Source organism: Aythya marila (genome assembly GCF_965140915.1).
Source record: "Aythya marila genome assembly, chromosome: W".
Lineage (NCBI taxonomy): Eukaryota > Metazoa > Chordata > Aves > Anseriformes > Anatidae > Aythya > Aythya marila.
In genome coordinates this window covers 2962421-2989959 of record NC_139081.1, presented here as the reverse complement: position 1 = coordinate 2989959, position 27539 = coordinate 2962421, and the positions used below count along the sequence as shown (strand labels likewise).

At 47.0% G+C, this 27539-nt stretch overlaps 1 protein-coding gene across 1 annotated transcript in view; it reads right to left on the bottom strand.

Annotated features, from left to right (window-relative positions):
• LOC309889412 (transitional endoplasmic reticulum ATPase-like) overlaps positions 1-11715 on the bottom strand; it is a 46600-nt gene extending 34885 nt beyond the window's left edge. Inside the window, exons 1-3 of the mRNA XM_082782227.1 lie at positions 11565-11715; positions 4159-4267; positions 3590-3762 (exon numbers count right to left, since the gene is read on the bottom strand). Coding sequence (XP_082638353.1) covers positions 3590-3762; positions 4159-4267; positions 11565-11581 — 299 coding nt within the window. The 5' untranslated portion in view covers positions 11582-11715. The remainder of the gene's footprint in view (positions 1-3589; positions 3763-4158; positions 4268-11564) is intronic.
• Positions 11716-27539: the final 15824 nt, after the last annotated feature.

Here is a 27539-nt window from a genome sequence, read left to right as displayed (position 1 = left end):
TGACAGGCAGCCTCATCACATTAATGCGTGGCTTTGGGACTGGTGCAACCGGCAGAACTTCGGGTTTTTCGATCATGGGAAGGTCTACGTGACGCCAGGCCTGCTGTCACCAGATGGGATGCCCCTCTCTCAGAGAGGGGTAAGGATTTTGACTCAGGAGTTGGCAGGGCTGCTAGATAGGGCTTTAAACTAGAGTCAAAGGGGGAAGGGGATAAAACCAGGCATGCCAGTAATGAGCTAAGGGATGGTGCGCTAGAATCAGAGGGACTGTGTGCCAGAGGAGTCCTCCGGTTGGCTCCACAAGGCGCTGTGCGTAGAGAAGTGCATTTGAAGTGCTTCTACACAAATGCTCGCAGTATGAGGAATAAAATGGACAAGCTAGAAGTCTTGGCTCAGTTCCACAGCTACGACATCATCGGCATAAGCAAAACTTGGCAGGATGAGTCCTGTGGCTGGTGTGCTGCAATAGATGGTTACAGGCTCTTCAGGAGGGACAGGCAGGGTAGGCAAGGTGGCAATGAATGCGAAGCATGGGCTGGACTGCATGGAACTTCAAGTTGGGGATGGCAAAGTTGAGAGCCTCTGGGTAAGGATTAAGGGATGAACAAATAAAGGGGATGTCATTGTGGGAGCCTCTTACAGACCACATGGCCAGGACAACACCAATTAATTATTCTTTGCAGAACTAAGAGATGCCTCAAGATCAACTCCCCTTGTCCTTATGGGGAACTTCAACTTGCCAGACATCAACTGGAATCACCACACGGCCGACATAAGCAAGTCCAGGAGGTTCATGAAGCACCTCGATGATAACTTCTTGGTGCAGGTGCTAATAGAGTGCCAACTAGGAAAGGTGCCCTCCTAGGTCTGCTGCTGGAAAACAGAGAGGGTCTTGTGGGAGACATGGCAATTGGTGGCCGTCTCAGTCATAGTGACCATGAAATGGTTGAGTTTAGGATTTATGGTGACAGAAGGAAAACTGCCACCAAAACTTCAGCCCTGGATATGAGGAAAGTAGACTTCAGGCTGCTCAGGGAACTAGTCAGCAAGGTCCCCTGGGAAACTGCTTTTGAAGGCATTGGTGTCCATCAAGGCTCATCAGTCTTTAAGCACTGCCTCCTAAAAGCACAGGATCAGGCAACTCCAAAATATCAGAAGTCAGACAGGTGGGGCAGAAGGCTGGCCTGGCTGACCAGGGATCTTCTACTGGAGCTTAGGCAAAAAAAGAAAGTGTACGGCTGCTGGAAGCAGGGTCAGGTGATGAGGAAGGAATACAGGGATGCTGTTTGTGTTTGTAGGGAGAAAATTCGTGTGGCCGAAGCCCAACTAGAGTTGAAGCTGGCCATGTCTGTGGGAGACAATAAAAAAGTTTTTTTTTTTTTTTTTTTAGAGATATTAACAGAAAAAGGAGGACCAAAGAAAACATAGGTCCACTACTTGATGGGGAAGGTCTCCTCACAGACAATGACATAGGCAAAGCAGAGACATTTAATGCCTTCTTCACCTCTGTCTTCAACACTGGTGATGGGCTTGGGGACCCTGGGTGCCCTGAGCTGGAGGACTATGACGGTGGGAATGACAAAGTCCCAACCAATCCTGAACATGTGCGAGATTTGCTGCTCCACCTGGATCCCTACAAGTCCATGGGTCCGGATGGGATTCATCCCAGGGTGCTTAAAGAGCTGGCTGACATCATCGCGGGACCTCTCTCAATTATTTTTCAACGACCTTGGGAATCTGGAGAGGTCCCAGTAGACTGGAAGGTGGCAAATGTTGTGCCAATTTTCAAGAAGGGTCAGAAAGAAGACCCTAGCAATTACAGGCCTGTCAGTCTCATGTCAGTGCCTGGTAAAATTATGGAGAAGATGATTCTTGAAGTTATTGAAGCGCACCTGGGGGACAATGCTGTCATTGGTCCCAGCCAACATGGGTTCATGAGGGGTAGGTCCTGCCTAACAAATTTGATTTCCTTTTATGATAAGATCACCCATCTAGTTGACCAAGGGAAACCAGCTGATGTGATCTTTTTGGACTTCAGCAAAGCTTTTGACATGGTTTCCCATAGGATCCTACTGGACAAAATGTCCAGTGTACAACTTAACAAAAACATCATACGATGGGTGAGCAATTGGCTGACGGGCAGGGCTCAAAGGGTTGTGGTAAATGGGGCCACATCTGGCTGGCAGATGGTCACTAGTGGGGTCCCTCAAGGCTCCATTTTAGGGCCAGTCCTCTTCAATGTCTTTATAAATGATTTGGATGTAGGACTAGAAGGTGTCCTGAGCAAATTTGCTGACTACACCAAACTTGGAGGAGTTGTGGACTCGGATGAGGGTGGAAAGGCCTTGCAGAGAGATCTGGACAGATTGGAGAGCTGGGCGATCACCAACTGCATGAAGTTTAATAAGAGCAAGTGCCGGGTCCTGCACCTGGGACGGGGCAACCCTGGCTATACATACAGACTGGGCGACGAGTTGCTGGAGAGCAGCCCCACAGAGAGGGATCTGGGGGTCGTGGTTGACAGGAAGATGAATATGAGCCAGCAGTGTGCCCAGGCAGCCAGGAGGGCCAACCGTACCCTGGGATGCATCAAGCACGGCATGGCTAGTCGGTCGAGGGAGGTGATTGTCCTGCTCTACTCTGCGCTGGTGCGGCCTCACCTCGAGTACTGTGTGCACTTCTGGGCACCACAGTACAAAAAGGACATTAAACTGTTGGAGAGTGTCCAGAGGAGGGCGACGAAGATGGTGAAGGGCCTAGAGGGGAAGACATATGAGGAGCGGCTGAGGTCACTGGGTCTGTTCAGCCTGGAGAAGAGGAGGCTGAGGGGGGACCTCATCGCGGTCTACAACTTCCTCGCGAGGGGGAGTGGAGAGGCAGGTGACCTATTCTCCATAAATACCAGTGATAGGACCCTCGGAAATGATGTTAAGCTGAGGTAGGGGAAATTTAGGCTGAACATCAGGAAGAGGTCCTTCACCACGAGGGTGGTTGCACACTGGAACAGGCTCCCCAGGGACATAGTCACTGCACCAAGCCTGTCTGAATTTAAGAAGTGATTGGACTGTGCACTTAGCCACATGGTCTGAACTTTTGGGTAGACCTGTGCGGTGCCAGGAGTTGGACTTGATGATCCTTATGAGTCCCTTCCAACTTGGGATATTCTTTGATTCTATAATATTGCTTAATGCTTTCCCCTGTTAATGGCATAGAAAATAGAAATTTAGACAAGAAAAACTTGTGAATTCATCTGACAATGTAAAGTTGGGAAGAAAACTGACAGCAGTGGAATATTTAAACTATTCAATTTGATGACAGGACCTGGGCCCATGAAAGTGCTGAAGAGACTTCAAGAATTTTTAGCATCATTCTTTAGTATTAACCCCAATATGTACACAGCCAGAAACACACCTAGAAGTTAACTGAGATCCCTAATGTAAGCTGTGCACTTGAAAATGTTTCTGAGGTTGCCTCTGGAAGATACTTCCTGCAGATCCTGTCTCTGCTACTGACTGAATGAATTCAGGGCCAGCGCACAAGTTATTTGGACAACTCAGGGACACACAACAGTCAGCAAAGCAGTCCCCACCTGATCACATCACCCAGGCGCACTCTCAGGTTGTTGCGAACAACCCTGTTCATGCGAATCTTCTCATCTGAGCAGGTATCATCTGACAGAACAATGCAGACTGCTTCTCTCCTCTTCTTTCCTTTTAGCAGAACAGTATCTCCTCTGAACAGTTGCAATTCATCCATTTTTGCCTGCAAACAGGAACAACATTAGAGCAAGCTTTTGAAAAACAAGAATTCAAGCTTGTGAAGGAGAGTTACTCGACTTTGGAGAATTACACGTTGGAAGACATGAACTAAATCCACAAAGACACAGGATCCCACTACCCTGGTCATGAGCTAATCCTGAAGCCAGACTAAGGGCTTAAGCTTCACAGAACCTTAAAAGTTCAGCATATTTAAAACAATCAAAATATGTTTTAGCATAGAAGAGCGCTCAAAAACAAGACAACCCGCCTCCCTCACCTGTAACAGCTGCAGCTTCTTATACAAATAGATTCATATAGCAAAGTTAAATTTCAAATTAATATACAGCAACAGCTTGCATATTACCCAGATTAAATGCTTTGATTTTCACTGATGACGCACCTGGGACAGCGACACAACACTGTTGTCTTCATTGATGGCTTCATCAACAATTAACCGATTGGGCCTGTTCTTCTGCTTCAGAATAGCAGTTGATAAGTCTTCCCCAGTTCTAAAGCAGATGAAAACAGAAGTTATGAGTCTAAGCAGTACCACTCCTCCCTCTCCAGCTACCCCCCTGCTTTGGTCTCCATTAACTATAGGTTTTTGATGTCACATCTTTTAAAAACCATACTTGTTTGTAAGACAAACAAGAATATTCTTTCTAGGTACCCACTCCAGGTGTTCAAACCAGAATGCTTTCTGTGAGTAAATATTAACTACCTTACCAGCCTCAAATGAAAATAGCTGTGAAGTCATCTGTGAAAAGAAGTGGTCAGTGAGATGTTGCTGACTGTAAGATGTTTTGCCTAAAAGAATTAGTCAGACTCATCTGCAATCACATGTAACCACTGCAACTGAAACGAAAGTTTAAGTCTATTTGGTGACAAATCCCAGATAAATAGGGGAATTAAAGCACAGTGTTGCAGCTCCCCTGACAGGAAGAGCTCTAAGAGTTTAACCTGTCAAGGGCTATTAGTTAAACCCAGCAGAAATATCCAAGTGCTCATTAAAAATGTGATTTTAATTATATTTAGTTTATATATATATATATATATATATATATAAAGAGAGAGAGAGAGAGAGAGAGAGAGAGAGAGAGATTTTATTATTATTTTTTTTAAGGATATAAGCATCTTTCTGCAACATCTTCATAGGAGTCACTGCAGCTCTAGCCCACTATACCACAAGAATTATGACAGATAATTCGTTTGTCTTGACAAAAGTCAAGCAAAACAAACAGCAAGGAAAGGGAAGAAAGGCAGATTAAATCACTTCCTTCAAAATCTAATACAGCAAATTATTCACTTCATAAAGAAAAATAAAACATGAATTTGAACCAAGAAGATCTTGGAAGTTGTACATTAGCCAATCAAAACAGCAAGAGACCATTGGAACTTCCCTTGATAGGCATCTGACTACTTTTTCGAAGTAGTCCAGAAATGCCATAGGTCATAACAGAAAGTGATGCAGACTTGTGCTTGACCTAAACAAGACAAAACGAACAAACAAAGAATACCTGTCTTTGTCCTAAGCAAGTGTGGTGGTTCTGCTCGAGTGGGCAGCCGAGCTCCACCACAGCCGCTCTCTCACTCCCCCTCCTCAAAGAGGAACGGGGAGAAAATACGATGAAAAGGGCTCAAGGGTTGAGATAAGGACGAGAAGGACGAGAAGATCACGCAGTAATTATTGTAACGGGCAAAACAGACTCGGCATAGGGAGACAGTAAGATTTATTGCTTATTACTAACAAGCTAGAGAAGTGAGAAACAAAGGAAAGAAACCAAAAGCACCTTCCCCCCCCCCCCATCCACCCTCTTCCACCTCCTCCCCCTGAGCGGCGCAGGGGAACGGGGGAATGGGGGTTATGGTCAGTCTACAGCACTTCTCTGCCGCTCCTTCTCAGTCACTCTCGTCCCCTGTGCTGTGGGGTCCCACCCACGGGATGCAGTCCTTGATGAACTGATCCAGCGTGGGCTTCCCACAGGCAGCAGCTCTTCCAGAACTGCTCCAGATATGGGTCCGTACCACGGGGTCCATCCCTCAGGAGAAAACTGCTCCAACCTGGCTCCCCTACGGGCAGCAGCTCCTGCCAGATCACCTGCTCCTGCGTGGTCTCCTCTCCACGGGCTACAGGTCCGGCCCGGAATCTGCTCCGGCAGGGGTCTTCCACAGGCGGCAGCCTCTGTCGGTGCAGGGCCACCGTGGTCTCCTCCACGGAACCCTGCTCCACCGTGGTACTCCATGGGCTGCAGGGGGACATCCTGCTTCACCATGGTCCTCACCACAGGCCGCAGGGGACTTCTGCTCCGGCGCCTGGAGCACCTCTCCCCCTCCTTCTCCACTGACCTTGGCGCCTGCAAGGCTGTTCCTCACTCCTCTCGCTCTCCCAGCTGCTGTGTGGCGCAGCGTTTTTTTTTTTCCCTGTCTTAAATATGCTCTCACAGAGGCGCAAAACAACATCGCTTATTGGCTCGGCTCTGGTCAGCACTGGGGCCCTTACCAAACATGGGGCAGCTTCTAGATCTTTCTCACAGAAACCACCCCTATGGCTCCCTGCTACCAAAACCTTGCCACGTAAACCCACTACAGCAAGCACCAGCAGAGAGCAGGAAGCTCTGAGGACAGCCGTGTTGGCTGCACGCTTTGTTTAGCTCTTTGAGAGACAAAATGACCAGAAGAAATCAAACCCTGAATGGAAGTGGCAGAGCAAGCAGCTACACAGCATGAACACAGCATGTTGCAGCAGAGCTTTGCTTAGCGTGTTCACTGCATCTTTAGAGGTATATCATAGGTGTGACATACCTCCAGCATGACGTTACCTGAGATACTTCTAACACCCTTGAGACAGACTGTGCAGTATTGATTCCTCTCTCTGAAGCTTCAAAAAAAATGGGGGAACAATACAAGCCTATGAGAGCAGCCAGCTTGTTTCCAAAAGGTTTTAAAGCCTTGCATAAGCTCTAGTAGCATAAGAAACATATTGCAAATGAGGGCAGCATTATTTTAAGCAAACGAAACAATGAGTTGTAAAACATGTCTTTCCAGGACTGCCAACACTGGCCAAGTTGCCTTTTTTCACTGTCTTCATTAAGAGTGCAATAGCTAAGAAATTAACATCTTCAATGAGCATGAAGTGTTACAGATCCACTCGCAAGATCTAAAGAGAGAGAAGGAAGTCTGCTGTACACATCCAGGAAGAAGCTCACAAATTCTATCTTCAAGCTAAAACATGGTCCTAGGAGAGTCCTAAAAGGGCTTGGATTTCCAGGAAAAACTAACAGAGCACTAAGAAAACTAAAACAAATAAACTGTCAGGTCAGATAGCATCTTGTAGTTAAAACAGCAGGCAGAAATAAGAAACTACTTGTAAGGACCTTGCATCAGCTCCTGGACGCTGGAAATTAATTTAGCAGGTGCATTTAAAAACTTGAACAAGAGGACACTAGCAAGCAACAATACTTGTGTTTAGTTCAAAGGCTAAATTAAATTCATACCCCTCCACACACGAGATGTGGATCCAAAGAGCTTCTGATAAGAAACCATTGCCAAGAGTTTGGCTGCATAAACTGACACTGAAAGTGAGTAGCTCTCCCTCAGGACACAGAATTGGAGGGGGGGGAAAAAAAAGTTCAGCAATCTTCCAGTACACAGCAAGAGGTACATTTAGTTCTGCTGAACATGAAAACAAAATTTTAGTACTGAAGAACTGAATCTGCAGTTCCCTAAGTAAGAAGGGCTGGATTAATGCTATCTGTACATTACTGCACTTAAAGCCATCGAAAAACTTGGAGGCATTAAGAAATGAATAAAGGTATCCAGGAAACAGCACACATATCTAAATGCTTGGGATCAGCTTCAGTTTTCTGACCCAAGAATCGTGCAGACAAAGAACCAAAGGTGTTAAGAAATTACATGGCAGCTACACAGGCAAGTGATGTTGTTTCTCCTACAGACAAGTGTAAGGACTTTGACAGAGTCTTCCTGGAGCAGCTGAGAACATTACCATCACCATTTGCCCTTGTTGCATCTCTCCTGGGCATTCCTCATGTGATAACTGAAATGAAAGAGCAAAATACGTGCCCCTCAACCACACTCAGACAACATCTATACAGCAGGGAAGAAGAGTCTGAATTAAAAATACTAACCTAGAAAGCCTAAAGCACAGGTTGTGATCCTCTGGTAAACTTCAGTGAGGGGCCAAGACAGTGTGAGAAACTAAGTTGTATTTTTGCAATAGAGAACTAATTTTCTGTATTCCAAGGTAGTTGCATAGTCATAACAAGGAGAAATGCTAAGTAGATAAGTGGACAGTAGCTCCAAATAATATGGAGGAAGCTTGAGAAAAACAGGATGAGCAGTATGCGAACAGTAAAACAAAGATTACAGGTTCTCAAAGCATAAGAAAGGAGAAATTAAAGGGTTGAAGAAAAAAATTGTACACATATGGTATAGAGGAGCATCGAGTAGCTTGTGAACCTGTAGTACTCAGCCAATGAGGAAACAGGAGGAGAGGTGTTGGGTAATAGGGAATAAAAGGTTATGATTTGTTTACTAAAATGCACTCCTAATTGGCAGGACACCCGCCATTGCAATTGCGAATAAAATAGCTTCACAGAAGGTCCTGTCTGAAGAAAGTTATTGAGATTTTTTCCTCACAGCAGACAGCTAACCAAAGTAATTTTTAAAGCTCCCCAATGAGTTTTCTGTCAGAGAAACTTCAGCTTCTTTAGATCACCCTCCCCAACTCCTCCCTTGTGTCAGCTCCCTCACACACTTTTCTTCTCCCTCGCTTCTTTCATTGACTCAACAAAGAGACAAGCTGAACACAAAACATAGCTTTAGAATTGCTTGGGGATTAAAAGGAAATTCAAAACTTGTCCCTAGACAGAGCGCTGGAGTGAGGACATAATCCCCTTCACAGCAAATGGGCAAACTTGTACATAAAGCACAAGACATGAGTAAAATTGAAGCAAACATGTACTAGCCCTAAAGCTCCCCAAAAAGGGGTTCCCAGATCTCATCCTTAGTCCCCTTTTCTTTCAGGGAAGCAGCCCAACAGACCCATTTAATACTGGGAAAGGGAGGGGGCCACTTTAACAGCTTTTAACATCTCAATGTCTTTTTGCGTCAGAGCACCCCTTGTTCAGCACACGGTAATGCCCAAAGGCTACATGTTACAGCAGACTATATGAAGAGAGAGCAGAAGATAATTACTGATGAGCAATTATTCTGAAAACAAGCACTAATCTCCAAAAATCCACACGAACTAGGAAACTACAATGTTCCTGCAAGTCTGTGGTAAATATATAGTGGAAGAGTCACTGACTCAAATCGATTTATGGTGGATAGTCGGCTGAATATGAGGCAGCAGTGTGCTCAGGTGGCCAAGAAGGCCAACGGCATCCTGGCTTGCATAAGAAACAGTGTGGCCAGCAGGGCTAGGGAGGTGATCGTCCCCCTGTACTCAGCTCTGGTGAGGCCGCACCTCGATTACTGTGTTCAGTTTTGGGCCCCTCGCTACAAGAAGGACATCGAGGTGCTTGAGCGGGTGCAGAGAAGGGCGACGAAGCTGGTGAGGGGCCTGGAGAACAAGTCCTACGAGGAGCGGCTGAGGGAGCTGGGCTCGTTCAGCCTGGAGAAGAGGAGGCTCAGGGGCGACCTTATCGCTCTCTATGGGTACCTCAAAGGAGGCTGTAGCGAGGTGGGGGTTGGTCTGTTCTCCCACGTGCCTGGTGACAGGACGAGGGGGAATGGGCTTAAGTTGAGCCAGGGGAGTTTTAGGTTAGATGTTAGGAAGAACTTCTTCACTGAAAGGGTTGTGAGGCATTGGAACAGGCTGCCCAGGGAAGTGGTGGAGTCACCATCCCTGGAAGTCTTCAAAAGACGTTTAGATGTAGAGCTTAGGGATATGGTTTAGTGGGGACTGTTAGTGTTAGGTCAGAGGTTGGACTCGATGATCTTGAGGTCTCTTCCAACCTAGAAATTCTGTGATTCTGTGATTCCAGCTTCAGCAATAAAAGTGAAAACAATCGCACCTTCTGGAGGCTGGTGGGCCTTTTAAATCAATGTCCTCATGAACCTTCTTTTGAGACAAACCCATCAGTAATTTCTTACAATCCTGACCCTGGAGCATCCATGTTACAGACTGAACTGCCTTCCCCAAGTAGGTATCATAAATCCATAATGCATTTTATCCGTTAAAGCAAATGGCTGACATTTCTGATGACTGAGGCCACATACTGGAACAGCACAGAGAAACCAAGCAGTGAGTTCATCCCCAAGCCTGAGATGCCAAGTTCCTAAATGCTGTGCCAGGCAGGTACGCACATAATAACAAGAATCTCTTCAGAAACAACGCTCTGGTGGCTCTTGCAATGAGACAGGGAACAAGATAAAGGATGGTGATTCCTAGGTCTTAGACAGCACAATTGTACGTTAACGACCCAAAGATAAGGGAACAGAAGACTGTAGGAGTAGACAATGGAACCAGCAAGAACTGGCTTGACTGCTGAAGTCTGTCAAAGACAGGAAGGGTCAGGAATTTAGAAGGCTTCTGGCCTTCATCAAAAGACCACCAGAGTACGCCAGAGGACCACCCAAGTACTCCATGGGAATAGGGGCGGGAACCTACATTGATGATTCTTCGGAGACCTGATGAATATGCAAGAGACTTACAGGAAATGAAATGAATATGCATTTGTCCCACTAATATAAGCACACTGCTAGTAACCCTTGGTGGGTGGGTGGGTGTATGCATGTGTGTGTGTTCGGCACAATCCCACACACACACCTGGCGCTGTAATAAAGAATATCTGATTAATAACTTTGGTTATTGAGTTTTCACTGCATCAGCAGTGCTAAAGCTCAGCTCAGCAAGATGGTTGCCAACAACACCACACCCAAAATTGCAGCTAAGATACAACTCTTGTCCAGTTGCAGAGTAACTTCTGTTGATTCCTACGTGGTGGTGACAACTTTGCAGAAGTGGACCTTCTTTTAAAGGCACAATTCAGCTCAGCCAGCTGCAAAATGGGAATTTTAGCCTATCACTTCCATCAGAAGCTCTACCACGGTCACTGAATTCTTAGCATGTCTTGGTAGGACCAAGCAGGTCTGAACTTCAGGAGTTGCAAAAGAAAAGGACAAGGTAAACAACAGGCACTAAAGGGATGAGGGGTGCCTCTGGGAGGGTAAGCAGGTCATTGAGGCATTGCCAGATTTGTGAAATTCTCTTCAGGTGCTATTTTTAACACTTCTCTGAGCCCAACGCACGTGGGACAGGAGTGGGGTGACTGCTGTCACTCAGCTCAGTGCTGAGGAGCGTGAAAGCCGATCTCGGGCCTGGAAGCAAAGCCAGGCCAAGGGGAAGGAGCCGCCAGCATGGGGCACCCCGCCTCGGCGCGGCCACAATATGTCTGCCTCCCCAACGCCTGATCCCTCACCGGCCAGGGGGCCAGTGGGCCAAGGCTGCGCCGGGCCAAGTGGCCCCGGGCCTGGGGGAAGGCCCCAGCCTCAGCACCCCGCCGAATGACTCGACACTTCCCGGCTGGGGGGGGGGAGGAAGGCGCGCGCGGGAGCCCCCTGCGGGCACACGCCCGGCCGGGAGCACGCGGGGAGCGGCCCCCCCCTCTCCCACCCAGTCCCACCTCCTCGGGGCCTGCATGACACAACGGGATCGGGCAGCGGGGGCCCCGCCGCCGGGCCCCTCCGGCCGGGCACGGCGACATCACCGAGCCCCGGAGGGGAAGGCAGGGGAGGGGGAGGCTGAGCCCGTCACCTCAGGCCTAGGCCGCGGCCCGCACTTACTCGGATCCCGAGGCCATGACGCTGAGGGGGAGGGGGCGAGGGGGTCCTCGAAGCGGAGCAGCGGCGGGCGGAGACTACCGCGGCGGCGGCGAGTGGCGGTGGCTCTCAGAGCGCTCGGCGCTGCCTTAGCCTCAGAGCCGACTCATCGGAAAGGGGAGCTCCGCCCCGCGCCGCCTTGCCCGCCTAGCAACAGCGCGCGTTGGCCAATCGGAAATTCCGCCCGGGGGAGGCTCAGCCAATGGGAAAGGGGAAAAAAAAAGGGCGCTCGCCTCCTCTGCCCCGCCCCTCTCCTTTTTCCCCTCCCAATCGACACGAGCCAAGCGCGACGGCCGTCAGCCAATCGTAGTGCTTCCACTTTCATGGCTGATCTACCTGGCAACGCGAGCCGGGCGGCCAATGGTAAAAATCCACCAGTAGGAAAATAGAGGTGGAAGACCCGTCCCGTCAACGACCAATAGAAGGCGCGGGAGGCAGCTGACTAACAGCTCGGGCAGCAGCACTGGCGTGCAGAGTGCGCCCGGGCTCCCCAACAGGGAGGGGCTAAGTCAGGTCCAGCCCTTCGCTTGGCCCCACAGGCAGCTTTAGAGTAGGTTTTCCCCCATTTTAAGTTTTTTTTGGGGGGTTCTGTGGAGGGTGAGCTCCCTCCAGTTGCCTCAGAGAATACCAGGCACTGCTGACACTTGTTGCTGGCCAGCCCCCCACCAGCCACACCCTTGGTTTCCTGCAGGTGCTTATGAATAAGTTAATTACCTGGTGCTCTAGGTGCAGAGGAGTTGGACCCCACTGAATTTAAGGTCTTCCAAGAGCACAGTTTCACCCTGCGGTGTAGTCTGCATCAAGGCCATATTCTTGCTTCATCAGCACTGACCTAGTTATTGAGGCGATACGTTTGGGGCTTCTTCGTGTTAGACACCAAAGAGTTGTTTTCAACCCTTTATTTGGGCTTGTGGGAGACAAGACTCACCCAAGACTTAGCACGGACAGGGGACCTTTCTGAGCTCAAAACGAGCTGCATGAAGGACATGGTGAGAGCTTCTTCCCCCCTGCTTGCAGATGTAAAAAAGTGCAGCATTTGGGGCCAGGACCCCCAGGGACACACAGGTCTCAGCCCTGCTGCTTTCCCTGGTCAGTGCACCACCGTGTAATTCAGACCTCAGAGCCCAAACTTCTTTTCTAGGCTCCAAGCCACAGTGACTGAAAAAAGACAACATACACAGCACAGATGAGACCAGTGATCTGACAACCCTTTGCTTTTTGAGGCTGTCTGGCTCCACCACCAGCTCCCTGGAGCAGGGAGTGATGGTGATGAGCTGATACCAGTTTCAAAGGAACAAGGGTATCTCCACACCGGGGCATAGCCCATGGCAGTATCAAGGCCATGGTCTTCATTGCAAATGTTCACTCTGAATTGCTGGAGGAAAGGAGGCACAAAAAACTTGCATAAAAGCTTCAGATCTATTCAGTTTATTAGAAAAGGGAATCTGTTCTGTTTCCATCATTTGGGAAATCCAGCTTTACCCAAGAGCAGTTTTGAGTCCTTAAAGGCCTGATGTCATCCTGGTGCAGGGGGAGTCCAGCAGGTGGTGATGAGGACACTGGCTGGGTTAGCTGAAGGGATCTTGGCTCATGCTCCTGAGGTAATCCTGTATGCTTCTAGCAAGAGATTCCCTCTGCATGAAGGCTGCCTGCTTCACACATGAAACCAGGTACAAAGGGAAGGGCATGAAAAAGAAGGGTGTTGAAGTAATAAGGTCTGTGGCATTCCCTTGGTCCTACTACTAGGAAGTTCACCCCTCCTGATGGAAGACAAGGGGAGAAGCTCCTCTGACACATTCAAGCTGCAGGTAAAAGCCAGCAGGAGCTGAGCTAAACCGTCCCCAGTTTAAAGCACAGGCTGCACTGCTGAAGTTCTCGTCTGTGGCCATTTGACATCCCAAATGCCCTTTCCTGTCCTTCCTGCTGCCCATCTTCCCCCATGGGCCTCTCCAAGTGCTTCCACCAGTGAGCAGCAGCCTCCTGCTTTTGGTTCAGCTTCCACAGGGCTTGCATCAGGTAAGAGCCAGCAGCTGGGTCACCTACAAGACATGTTGGAGGAGGAGAGGTGGTGTGACAGGGGAGGACTTTCCCAGCTGTATCACAGGCTCTAATCAGCCCCAGGGCTGGCAGCCAGGACAGAAGCCAAGGCAGATGACATCAGCCCTGCAGTACAGGCAGCCACTCCTCTGCTTGGGCTGGGGTTTTCCTTGCAAGAAGGTCTGCAGTCCCAGTGCAAGGCTCCGGGAGGGAACCCTGGTCAAGACTGGAACCAGCAGGTTTGGCAGACCCTGCCAAAACTCACATCCCTACTCCCTACAGCGTTGCAGTGCCACTGGAGCACTGAGCAGAAGGGGCTGGTCCGGGTGCCCACAGGTCACCCCTGTAGCAGCACATTCCATGCCTTAGCTGTGCCCAAGATTTTCGACTTTCAAACTGTCTCAGGGTACTGGTTGTGGGCAGGGTTCTGATGCATTCATCCAGCAATAGTTTTGGTCTGTTTCTCTACCAGTAAGCTGATCAGGCTCCAGAGAAGCACCTCAAGTACCTAACACTGCTAGTAGCTCTACAGTAGTCCTTGGTATTTAAATAAACATGACATAAATCATGAGACCTTCCTGCTAGAGATAGCAAAGCAGTCCAGGGGAAAAAAAAGTGAGAATCCCTTCTGTTCCTCCCCCCAAAAAAGCCTCTCACCTGGTGAGACCTGCAAGCTGCACTGGAAATCCAGCAAGGCCTCCTTGTGCTTCCTCAGCTCCAGGAACTGCGTATCTCGCCCAGTGATAAAAAGCAACCTGATCTTCTGGAGAACCTCCGCTTCTGGCAGGAGGTTCCCTGTCATGGAAAAAAAAATGCACACACCTGTGGACAGCACCCTCCAGACATTGCCCCCACATCTTATGTTAGTGGTAAAACAGGCCACACATTTACTTGGGCTGTTCATCTGCCAGCTCCCTGGCTCCACAAACATCCCGTGACAGACCTCAGCTTCAGGCTGTCAGGATCGAAGAGGCAAGGAGGCAGCAGAGGGAACTAGCAAAGAACACCAAGAGCTCAGTACATTATATGCTTACAGCTTAACAACAACCTCAGCAGGCAGCAACCTGGCCTTTAGCTGCTTATTTGCAAAAACTGGTGCAAATCTATCCCCTACAATCCCATATTGAGAAGCTTTCCAGTTCAAAACCACTTAATTGTCACCTAGCAGGGAAGGAGGCATGTTGAGGGATTTCTTGAAACAGCAAAAATCCCATGGCTTGCTGTAGCTGAGCAAACCAAGCTACCAGGGCAACTATGAGAAGTTCCCATGACAGTGTTCCCACATCGCCCAATTGAGGAATTCAGAAAAATATTGTTACCAGTAGCTGGCTTCAAGGACAAGGTCTATGTGACTGCTAATCACAAGGGGGTTGTTTTCTTGCAGTTGTTTGTCTGAGTGCTTTTGACCAATAATCTTGTGTGAAACACTGTCCGCCCCTGTTAAGTTCACTATAAAAGTTAGGCTATTCGGGCAATAAGATGGAGCATGATCTGACTCTACTGGTGTCTGTCGTGCTTTCGGCCGTGCTTCCAGCAACAGAGGCAGAGCTGAGGGCAAACCCTGCCCCAACCCAACCAGCCCGTCCCTTCAGAGGCCCAACATGGCAGAGCTCAGCACACTAGGACAAGTGCCTCCTGCCAGAGGTGACAGTGGGACCGCAGCCCCACTCCTTTCCCCACCACTGCCAAGCACACAGCTGTGGACAGCCTCAGCTGTCAGTTTAGCACCAGGCCCACAAAGTGGGAATCACAAGAGCTCACTGAGACATCTGCAGGTGGGAGGACAGATGAACTTCAGTGCCATGCCTGGGCTGGGAAGTCAGCTGTGTTGTAAATGAAGTCTCAACTCAATCTGAATTTACTAATATTTATAAAAGGAAAATTTATAAAAGGCATAAAAGGCAAGTAAACAGCGCTGGGTGTGCGGGGAGTCTACACTGCACGAACACACACACACGAACATCAAACATTCAAATTATATAGAACATTGCTTTTACATACTAAACCCGAGTATGCCTATACACATCTACAATCAGGAAAGGTAACAAACAATCCTTTAAGTTCCATGACTTAACAGTCTCCATTTTCCATTCCTTTTGAACAATATGTCTTGCTTTAAGTTGTCAAGCAACTCGGTCTTCAGGCCTTATCCCATTCTTCCCAGATCGAAGAAAAGCATATCCATCTCCTTTTCAAGGCCAATAGGGCCTGGGTCAAAAGGCACGTCCAGGTCACCAGGGGGCGTAACAGCAAAAGCCTTCGATGGCTGTAGCAGCAGAGGGGCCCATGGCGTAGCAGTCGGATCAGTAAAGGAGCCCACAGCTCCCTCACTGTCTGGCAAACCACACGTTTCTGACTGTGGCCCCACAGGGCTCTTTAAGACCTCAGAGACTGCTCGCCAGGTGCCGAGCAATCCCACTGCAACCTTGTCATTTTTAGTTGCAGAGTCCCACACCTTGATATCAATTTGGTCCCATATTTCAGGCTCATAAACTGTCCAATTGTTACTAAGGGGAATAAGCTGTAAGGTTACCAGAACAGTCTGTTCCTAAGGACGTATGATTCCCCATAATGCGCAACTGCTTATCAGCGAGGGGCAGTTGTGTGCGTAGGTCCGCTTCTCTCAGCTTGAGCTTCTCTCCAGTTCCAGTGCGCCTATTTCCAGCAACTTTCTGTGCGAGCTTCTTTGAGCGGTTTGCTGAGTTTGGCCAAATTCTTTTGATTCCTACGTGGTGGTGACAACTTTGCAGAAGTGGACCTTCTTTTAAAGGCACAATTCAGCTCAGCCAGCTGCAAAATGGGAATTTTAGCCTATCACTTCCATCAGAAGCTCTACCACGGTCACTGAATTCTTAGCATGTCTTGGTAGGACCAAGCAGGTCTGAACTTCAGGAGTTGCAAAAGAAAAGGACAAGGTAAACAACAGGCACTAAAGGGATGAGGGGTGCCTCTGGGAGGGTAAGCAGGTCATTGAGGCATTGCCAGATTTGTGAAATTCTCTTCAGGTGCTATTTTTAACACTTCTCTGAGCCCAACGCACGTGGGACAGGAGTGGGGTGACTGCTGTCACTCAGCTCAGTGCTGAGGAGCGTGAAAGCCGATCTCGGGCCTGGAAGCAAAGCCAGGCCAAGGGGAAGGAGCCGCCAGCATGGGGCACCCCGCCTCGGCGCGGCCACAATATGTCTGCCTCCCCAACGCCTGATCCCTCACCGGCCAGGGGGCCAGTGGGCCAAGGCTGCGCCGGGCCAAGTGGCCCCGGGCCTGGGGGAAGGCCCCAGCCTCAGCACCCCGCCGAATGACTCGACACTTCCCGGCTGGGGGGGGGGAGGAAGGCGCGCGCGGGAGCCCCCTGCGGGCACACGCCCGGCCGGGAGCACGCGGGGAGCGGCCCCCCCCTCTCCCACCCAGTCCCACCTCCTCGGGGCCTGCATGACACAACGGGATCGGGCAGCGGGGGCCCCGCCGCCGGGCCCCTCCGGCCGGGCACGGCGACATCACCGAGCCCCGGAGGGGAAGGCAGGGGAGGGGGAGGCTGAGCCCGTCACCTCAGGCCTAGGCCGCGGCCCGCACTTACTCGGATCCCGAGGCCATGACGCTGAGGGGGAGGGGGCGAGGGGGTCCTCGAAGCGGAGCAGCGGCGGGCGGAGACTACCGCGGCGGCGGCGAGTGGCGGCTTGCTGAGATTGGCCAAACCTATCTTCTTGAGGCAATCAATGTGCCTGTTCCCGTCCTGGTCCCTGTTCTGCTAGCCTGTCTCTATTCATTCCTTCTTTCTACTTTTTTTCTTGATGACATAACTTCATTATATTGATATTGTATAAACTCACTTTAGGATAGAATAAATCTTGTAGTTAAAAATGTAATGAGAACAAAATATATGACATCTTCTTATCTGTCGACCTTCTGTTGAAGCATCTTGTTAAGTGAAACATCCCGTTATCTGTCAACCTTCAGTTAGGCTGAAACTTGAGCTAACTTGAGCCAATTCGGCATTCCTGCGGCCTGGGAAACAACTGATTCAGCCAACTTGGAATTCTTTAGCAAAAGGTGAAAAGTACACCATGAGGAAGACCTATGGTCTTCCTCCCAAAGACCACCGCCCACGTCCCAAAGACCCCTGCCCACAATTCTTGGGAGGCTTTGCACAAGCGCAAGGACTGATAAGCTAATTAGCATACGAAGCGAGAGTAGGCGGGTTTAGGTATCGAATATGTATAGGCGTTAATAGAATATTCATTGTTTTGCTGTATAAATATGAGATAGTTTGTCACTTTGAACATGCACGTTATGCGGAAGGATCCCTCGTGCATCCAGCGCTGACAATAAAGGATACTTCGTCACTTAGAAATTTCGGCTTTGATCTTTGAATCAATCTGGTGACCCAGATGGGACACCCCCTCTCTGCCAGACTGCAGGACCCGCTGGGAATAGGACTCCCTAGGGTACCCCCGGGATTTCTCGGGGGGACTCCTTGACTCAACGGATCACTGCGGAGGCAGACAAGGATCCCATCTCTGTAAGTGACAGTATTCTTTATTTTGGTTTTGGTTTGTTTGTTTGGTAGACCGGTCATTTGAAACTGCCCATAAGTCGGAAGATAAAAGTTCTGCAGGGTGGTGTATACTTTTGTGGCTAGCACCTTAAGTATATGTTTGATTTTGTTGGCATTTAATTGCCGTTTGGAACCTGGCAAGTTTGCTAATAAGGTTCATTTGTTAGTGTTACTTATTTCTGTTTTCTGACTTATCGCATGTGGAATTTGACTCTGATTATTGCTATTGTGATTTTGGCTATATTCTTGGTAATAATAGTAGGTTCTTGGCGTTGCTATAGAAAGATACCTGCGTGCTGCATTTTGTAAGTGATAAGTGTATTCTGAAAGTGTGAACTGGGAAAATGGGAGGAAGGCAAACTGGTGGGATTTTAAAGAAAAGCCCTTTAGGATGTGTTTTGAGTCATTGGAAGGATATTGGAGGATCTGCTGGTGGAAGTGTGAACAGGAAAACATTGATAAAATATTGTAATCAATGGTGGCCGCTTTATAAGCTGGACTGTGGAGAAAAGTGGCCTTTTAATGGAATTTTAAACTATAATACTTTGCTACAGTTAATGTTGTTCCTACGGAGAGAAGGAAAATGGGATGAGGTAATGTACGCTGATATGTTTTTCACTCTGAGGAATCACCCAGAGTGGCAAAAAGAGCGCGGAATTAACCTAGCACCACAAGATCCCTTAATATTGGCAATGGAAAAAGGCATGAGGAAGGATGGTGCTGGGAAAATGAAGAGGTGTTCTTCGGCATGTAGTATTGGACAGAGATGTTTAAAATTAAACGAACCAGAGGAAAGAATGGAGGATTTTGTTTCGCCTCTACCTCCTGTAGATGGCGGTGTAGGTAAGGAAACAGGAGCTGAAGGAACGAGAGATGATTTAGATCAAAAGGAATTTACTCAGATAACTGCTCGTACAAGGAGCAAAGTGGGGCCAGTAATTCAAGCCCCTTTGCGGCAAGCCATGGGAACTAACGGGCCTGCCAGAATAAAGGTGCCCTTTACAACAAATGATTTAGATTCCTGGAAGGAAGCAGTAAAAGGGTACCGAGATGATCCAGAGGCAGTGGCTAAAAGATTTAAGCTAATTGTGAAGAACTTAGATCCAGATTGGAAGGATATAGATATAATGCTGGCTGTGTTATCCAAGACAGAAAAACAACTAGGAATTAAAACTGCTCGGACACAAGTACAGATTCAAATAGTAACGGGAGCTCTACCAGGCACGGTGGAAGTTCACGTGCCCAGAACGGACCCTGATTGGGACTATAATGATGACAATGATTATCGATTGTTAAAAAGATACCAGGAATGTATAAGAATTGCTTTGGAAAATGCGATACCAAAATCAGTTAATTGGTCAAGATTATCTACAATAAAACAGGGACAATCTGAGACACCCACAGAATTTCTTGACCGTTTAAGGACAGCCATGCAAAAATACACCACCTTAGATCCCTCATCTGAGGAGGGTAAACTACAGCTGGTCTCATTATTCCTAGGACAGTCTGCCGAGGATATAAGGTGGAAACTTCAGAAAATGAAGGGACCAGATATAAGAGATTTGGAAAGGTTGGTGGAAGAGGCTTGGAGAGTATTTAGAAACCGGGAAGGGGACGAAAGGCAGAAATTAGGACAAACTATTGCCGCACCAACCGTAGCTGCATTGAGGAAACAAGAAGAACCCTTTCAAGTTAGGGGTAGGGGAGCTGGAAGACGGGGAGGACCTCAACAGCCCTTAAGATCAGATCAGTGTGCCTATTGTAAGGAAATGGGTCATTGGAAAGGGCAATGTCCGAAGCTGAGAGGGGCTCGACCTGTAATAGCTAACATTTCTCCTGACAAATGAAGTAGACCGGGGGAATTCACCCTAGCGGATCCACTGGTTAAAATTCAGCTAGGGAAATTAGAACAGGAGATGGAATTTTTAATAAATACGAGAGCTTCTTATTCAGTGCTGAAACAGAAACTAATACCAGAAGATAAAGACTTTGTGACTGTGATAGGAGCCACTGGCCAACAAGAAAAAGCCTTTTTCTTAAAACCATTGAAATATAAATTGGGAAAAAAACATGCACGTTAGGCGGAAGGATCCCCTGTGCATCCAGCGCTGACAATAAAGGATACTTCGTCACTAAGAAATTTCGGCTTCGTTCTTCAAATCAATATCATGTTGCCTTTTTCATCTCGAGGACAGGCTCCCCTCTTCTACCCTTCTCCCCACAGCAGTCCTTTTCAAAACAACTTTTCATTGGTCAAACAACTTTGCATATAACAACAACAGCAAACACCCAGCAACTTCCATGCCTTAATGGCTGGAGAACAAGAAACTGGAGACTGCATGGAGTCTCCTGAATCACCCTTCTTTGTTCCCTCTAAACTCTTTTATATTCCTGATGGCCTTGTCAGTCTAATGTTATCTCAACCACGGGATTTTCCAACCCCCATGGCCACACTCCCAAATCTCCCCCTTCTTTATTAATATCAACCATTTTCTCGACACAAATTACCACTCCATATATAACAATCCCTCCTCTTCTTCTGAATATCATTAATTCGTGTCTTGGCTTCAAATTTGGCCAAGGCCAATTGAACCACAAGAGAATGCCTTCGCAATATTCTCTGAATGGTTTATAAACAAGTTTTCAGCAATTGTTGGAATCCCATATCTAGAATATTTCACCCAACTTATTGTTCCACAGGATGTATAATAATTGTCACTAGCAGCATCACATACATCAAATTCGATTGATAAGGGCTTACTGTGTGAATCCCTGGCTGTGCCTGTGTCTAGAGGTGTCTTGCAAGTGGTTAACCCACCCACGAATTCTTAGCTTCAGAGCTTATTGCAAGAAGAACGGCCGAAAACATGACAGACGCTAGTATGGTCAGATCATGCTCCATTTTATTACCCGAATAGCCTAACTTTTATAGTGAACTAAACAGTGGCAGATAGTGTCTCACACAAGATTATTGGTCAAAAGCACTCAGACAAACAGCTACAAGAAAACAACCCCACCTGCAAGAGAACAACCCCCTTGTGATTAGCAGTCACATAGACCTTGTCCTTGAAGCCAGCTGCTGGCAACAATATTTTTCTAAATTCCTCAATTGGGCGATGTGGGAACACTGTCATGGGAACTTCTCATAGTCATCCTGGTAGCTTGGTTTGCTCAGCTTGATTTTGTATAAACTCACTTTAGGATAGAATAAAACTTGTGGTTAAAAGTTAGCGAGAACAAAGTAAACGACATCTTGTTATCTGTTGACCTTCTGTTATGTTGAAGCATCTTGTTATTTGAAAACATCCCGTTATCTGTTAACCCTCAGTCAGGCTGAGACTTGAGATAACTTGAGTCAACTGTCCGTTAGGTCTTGTTAACTGAGACATCCTGTTATCTGCCGACCCTCAGTTAAACCAAAAGCCAACTCAGCATTTTTACAGCTTGGAAAACAACTGATTAGGCAAAAGGTGAAAAGTGCATCACGAAGAAGACCTACGGCCTTCCTCCCAAAGACCACTGCCCACATCCCGAAGACCTCGGCCCACAATTCTTGGAAGGCTTTGCACAAGCGCAAGGACTGATAAGCTAATTAGCATATGAAGTGAGAGTAGGCGGGGTTAGGTAATGAATATGTATAGGCGCTAATAGAATATTCATTGTTTCGCTGTATAAATACGAGATAGTTTGTCACTTCGAACATGCACGATAGGCGGAAAGATCCCCCGTGCATCCAGCGCTGCAATAAAGAATATACCACTTAAGGAAATTTCGGCTTTGATCTTTAAATCAAGCTGCAGCAAGCCATGGGATCTTTGCTGTTTCAAAAATCCCTCAACAAGAACTAAATTCCTTCTCAGTTACACCCCTACACATAGTCACACAACTGAATCCTGAATAAGGAGGTACTGGGGAGGCATTGGGGAGGCAAGGACAATCCCCAGACATGGACTGTATATCTCGAAACAAGACACTGAAACTCATGATAAGGAAGCGGCAGACGGACAGAGAAACAAACGTAAGGACTATAAATCTCAAAACTGGACATTGGAATTCATTATAAAGGTACAACAAAGGGAAGAATTGGCAACAACCAGCTCTCGCAATTAAGAAACATGCCAATTCAGCAGATTCCTGACCAAAGGTGAAAAGTACACTGTGAGGAAGACTCGGGGTCTTCCTCCCAAAGACCCCTGCCCACGTCCCAAAGACCCCTGCCCACAATTCTTGGAAGGCTCTACGCAGGCGCAAGGTGCCAAAAGGCTAATTAGCATAAGAAGCGAGGGAAGGCGGGGATAGGTAATGCATATGTATAGGTGCTTGTAGAATATTGATAGATTGATTGTATAAATTCAAGACTGCTTTTTGTTTTGAGTATGCACGATAGGTGGAGAGATCCCCCGTGCATCCAGCGCTGCAATAAAGAATATACCACTTAAAGGAATTTCGGCTTCGATCTTTGAATCAATCTGGCACCCCAGATGGGACGACCTCTCTGCCGGACCGCAGGACCCGCTGGGGACAGGACTCCCTAGGGTACCCCCGGGATTTCCCGGAGGGACTCCTCGACTCACCGGATCACTGCGGAGGCAGACAAGGACCCCATCATTGTAAGTGAGTATATTCTTTATTCTGGTTTGGTTTTCTGGTAGACCGGTCATCTGGGACTGTCCAGTAAGTCGGAAGGTGACTTCTGCAGGACAGTATTTGGTATATACTTTGTGGTTAGTGCCACAAGTATATCTGGGGACCTTGGGGTCCATCTGTATCTGGAACTGTCTGTAAGTCAGAAGGTGATCTTCTGCGAGGCAGTGTTTGGTATATACTTTGTGGTAAGCACCATAAGTATATTTGGGGACCTTAAGGAAAGAGCTCGCTTTAAGGTCCATCTGGAATTGTGTTGTCTATTTCGGTTTTCTGACTCATGGAGTATGGTATTTAACTTTGGTTATTGTTACTGCGATTTTGGCTATTTTTCTGGTGGTAATAGTAGGTTCGTGGCATTGTTATAAGAGAGATATCGTTACGGTGTTACGCAGTTCGGTTTTCTGACTTATCGCATGTGGAATTTGACTCTGACTATTGTTTTTGTGATTTTAGCAATATTGCTGGTAATAGTAGCTTTGTGACATCGCTACTGAAAGATATTGCGTGCCTGTAATTTTGTGAGTGATACATTTTTGTGATACACTTTTGTAAGTAACACGTGTATTCTGAAAGTGTAAACTGGAAAATGGGGGGGCGAGTAAGCAGTGAAATTCCTAAGAAAAGTGTGCTGGGTTGTATTTTGAGTCATTGGAAGGATATAGGGGGGGCTCCGGGTGGAAGTGAAAATAAGAAAACCCTGATAAAATATTGTAATCAGTGGTGGCCCCTTTATAAATTACAAGAAGGGGAAAAATGGCCCAAAAATGGGACCTTGAATTACAACACGCTATTGCAATTAATGTTATTCTTAAGGAGGGAAGGGAAATGGGATGAAGTTTCATATGCGGATATGTTTTTTACTCTAAGAAACCACCCAGAATGGCAGAAGGAGTGTGGCATTAATTTGGCCCCACAAGACCCTTTGATTTTATCGATAGAAAAGGATATGAGAAGGGATGGAGTGGGGAAATTAAAGAGGTGTTGTTCAGCATGTAGCATTGGGCAGAGGTGTTTAAAATTAAATGAGCCAGAAGAAAGGATGGAAGATTATGTTTTACCACCTATAAATGGTGATGTAGGTGCTGGAATAGAAGTTGAAGGAGCTGGAAATGACATAGACTCTAAGGGGTTTACTCCGATAACTGCTCGTACACGAAGTAAAATAAGACCAATAATCCAAGCCCCTCTGCGTCAGGCTATGGGAGCTAATGGACCTGCTAGAATTAAAGTACCCTTCACAACTAATGAACTAGATGCCTGGAAGGAGGCGGTGAAAGGGTATCGAGATGATCCAGAGGTGGTGGCTAAAAGATTTGAATTGATTGTGAAAAACTTAGACCCGGATTGGAAGGATATAGAGATAATGCTGGCTGCATTATCAGAAACCGAGAAACAGCTAATAGTTAAAACTGCTAGAACGCAGGTACAAATTCAGGTAGCCTCGGGAGCCCTGCCCGGAACAGTGGAAGTACATGTGCCTAGGGCAGACCCCAATTGGGATTATAATGATGAGAATGATTATAAAATGCTAAAAAGATATCAAGAATGGATTAGGATTGCTTTGGAAAATGCAATACCTAAATCTGTGAATTGGTCAAGACTATATACAATAAAACAGGGGACCTCAGAAACCCCATCCGAATTTCTTGAAAGGCTGAGGGCAGCAATGCAGAAGTTTACCACTATAGACCCTTCCTCTGAGGGGGGTAAACTTCAATTAGTATCTCTATTTTTGGGTCAATCGGCGGAAGATATTAGACGAAAACTTCAGAAAATGAAAGAACCAGACATAAGGGATTTGGAAAGATTAGTAGAAGAAGCCTGGAGAGTGTTTAGAAATCGCGAGGGGAATGAAAGGCAAAAGTTAGGTGAGACGATTGCAGCAGCCACTGTGACAGCCCTGCGAAAGCAGGAAGAATCTTTTCGAGGCAGGAGAAGGGGGGGGAAGGTAATTCGACTCCCCTTGCGGGCTGAACAGTGTGCTTACTGTAAAGAGATAGGACACTGGAAAAGGGAATGCCCGAAGCGGCAAGAGGAAAACAAGCTATTAATGGCTACAAAACAATGAAGGAGACCGGGGGACTCTACCCTAGCAGATCCACTGGTTAAAATTAAGCTAGGGAAATTGGGTCGGGAAGTAGAATTTTTAGTAGATACAGGAGCTACATATTCAGTGTTAAATCAGAAGTTGATGCCAGAAGATAAAGATTTTGTGACAGTGGTGGGGGCAACGGGTAGGCACGAAAAAGCTTTCTTTTTAAAGCCATTAGAATATGAATTGGGGAAGCAAATGGGAATACATAGGTTTTTGTATTTGCCGGGATCTCCTAGATCTTTATTGGGACGGGATTTATTAGAGCAATTAGAAGCTGAAATTGTTTTTGAAAAGGGAAGGGTAGAGTTAAGAGTAAAAGAAGACCGACTTATAAGTGCACTAAGTTTGGTATTGATCCAAACTGATTCTTTTAATGAAACCCTTCTGGAAATCCAGGATCAGGTTTATCCAGGGGTGTGGGAACCTGATGTCCCTGGGAAAGCAAAGAATGCTGCACCAATTGTGGTAAAATTAAAACCAGGAGAGAAGCCAGTAAAGGTTAAGCAGTACCCCCTTAGAATAGAAGATAGAAGAGGAATAAAAGATACAATAGATAAGTTTTTGAAATATGGGTTACTGGTGGAGTGTGAATCAGAATATAATACTCCCATCTTACCAATTAAGAAACCGGATGGGAAGAGTTATAGGTTAGTACAGGACTTGAGAGCAATAAACAGGATCACTGAAGACATACACCCTGTGGTAGCAAACCCTTATACGCTATTGACCAAGTTAAGGGACGAGTTGGTCTGGTTTACCGTACTGGATTTAAAGGATGCTTTCTTTTGTTTAACCTTGGCCCCAGAAAGCCGAAACCTCTTTGCCTTTGAATGGGAAAATCCTGACTCAGGCCGAAAAGTCCAGTTGACATGGACAGTGCTTCCTCAGGGGTTTAAAAATAGCCCTACGATTTTTGGTAATCAACTTGCAAAGGAACTTGAATCCTGGGAAGCCCCCAATTCTGCAGGGGTCCTGCTGCAATATGTTGATGATCTCTTGATTGCTACCGAAGACAGGGGAAGCTGCATACAGTGGACGGTGAGCCTCCTTAATTTCCTAGGAATGAATGGATACCGGGTTTCACAACAGAAGGCACAATTGGTTCAAACCCACGTGACGTACCTAGGATTTGAGATCTCAGGAGGACAACGTGAATTGGGGACGGAACGCAAGGAAGCAATCTGTCGTACCCCAGAACCACAGACTGTTAAAGAATTACGAACTTTCCTAGGAATGACAGGTTGGTGCAGATTATGGATCAACAATTATGGATTAATTGTAAGGCCTTTGTATGATTTAATTAAAGATAACTGCATAAGACTAATATGGACAGGAGAAGCCCGAGCAGCCTTTAAGAAGCTTAAGATGGAGTTGATGCGAGCCCCAGCTCTTGGTTTACCAGATTTGTCTAAACCCTTTTGGTTATACTCCTATGAAAGACAGGGTATGGCCTTAGGGGTACTAGCACAAAAGTTGGGACCTTACAAAAGGGCAGTGGCTTATTTCTCTAAACAATTGGATGAAGTAAGTAAAGGATGGCCAGGCTGCCTGCGAGCAGTGGCAGCCGTAATTATGAATATACAAGAAGCCCGGAAATTTACAATGGGGCAGAAGATAACAGTGTTTGTCTCACACACTGTGTCAGCAGTTTTAGAACAAAAGGGGGCTCATTGGTTATCTCCTCAGAGATTTTTGAAATATCAAGCAATATTGGTAGAACAGGACGATGTGGAAATTGTGGTAACTAATATTGTGAATCCAGCCTCTTTTCTTAGTGATGCTCCGGCGGAACCTGTGATTCACGATTGTTTAGAAACTATGGAGACTGTGTATTCCAGCCGACCAGACCTTAAGGAGGAGCCCATGGAAGATGCGGAAGAAACTTGGTTCACGGATGGGAGCAGTTTTGTTACACAAGGACAACGTAAAGCTGGATATGCTATAACAACTACTCAACAGGTAATTGAGTCTAAGCCTTTACCCCCTGGAACATCAGCTCAAAAGGCGGAGATAGTTGCTCTCACGAGAGCATTGGAACTGGCAGCTGGAAAAAGGGTAAATATTTGGACAGATTCTAAATATGCATTCGGCGTGGTACATGCTCATGGAGCGATTTGGAAAGAACGTGGATTACTGACTGCTCAGGGAAAACAGATAAAACATGCTGAAGAAATTTTAAAATTGTTAGAGGCTGTAAAACAACCAGAAAAAGTGGCTATTATGCATTGCCGAGGGCATCAAAGAGGATCCACCGACTCTGAGATTGGGAACAGATTGGCTGATAAAGAGGCAAGAAGGGTGGCGGAAAGAGGCCAAGTGGAAGTGCTTGCTTTAATACCAGACGGTAAAATTCAGGCATTAGAGAAAGGACAGGCTCCTAAATATTCAAAAGAAGATTTAAAGTTGATCGAGGATCTAAAAGGGAAGCTGAATGTTGATGGGTGGGCTCATTTGGAGGACAACAGGGTTGTTATGCCCTCTAATTTGGTGTGGCCTATGGTTTTGGGGGAACACAATAAAACCCATTGGGGAGCCGATGCCCTGTATAAACTATTAAATCGAGTCTTGGTAGCAAGAAATCTGTATACCACAATAAGGCAGGTAACCC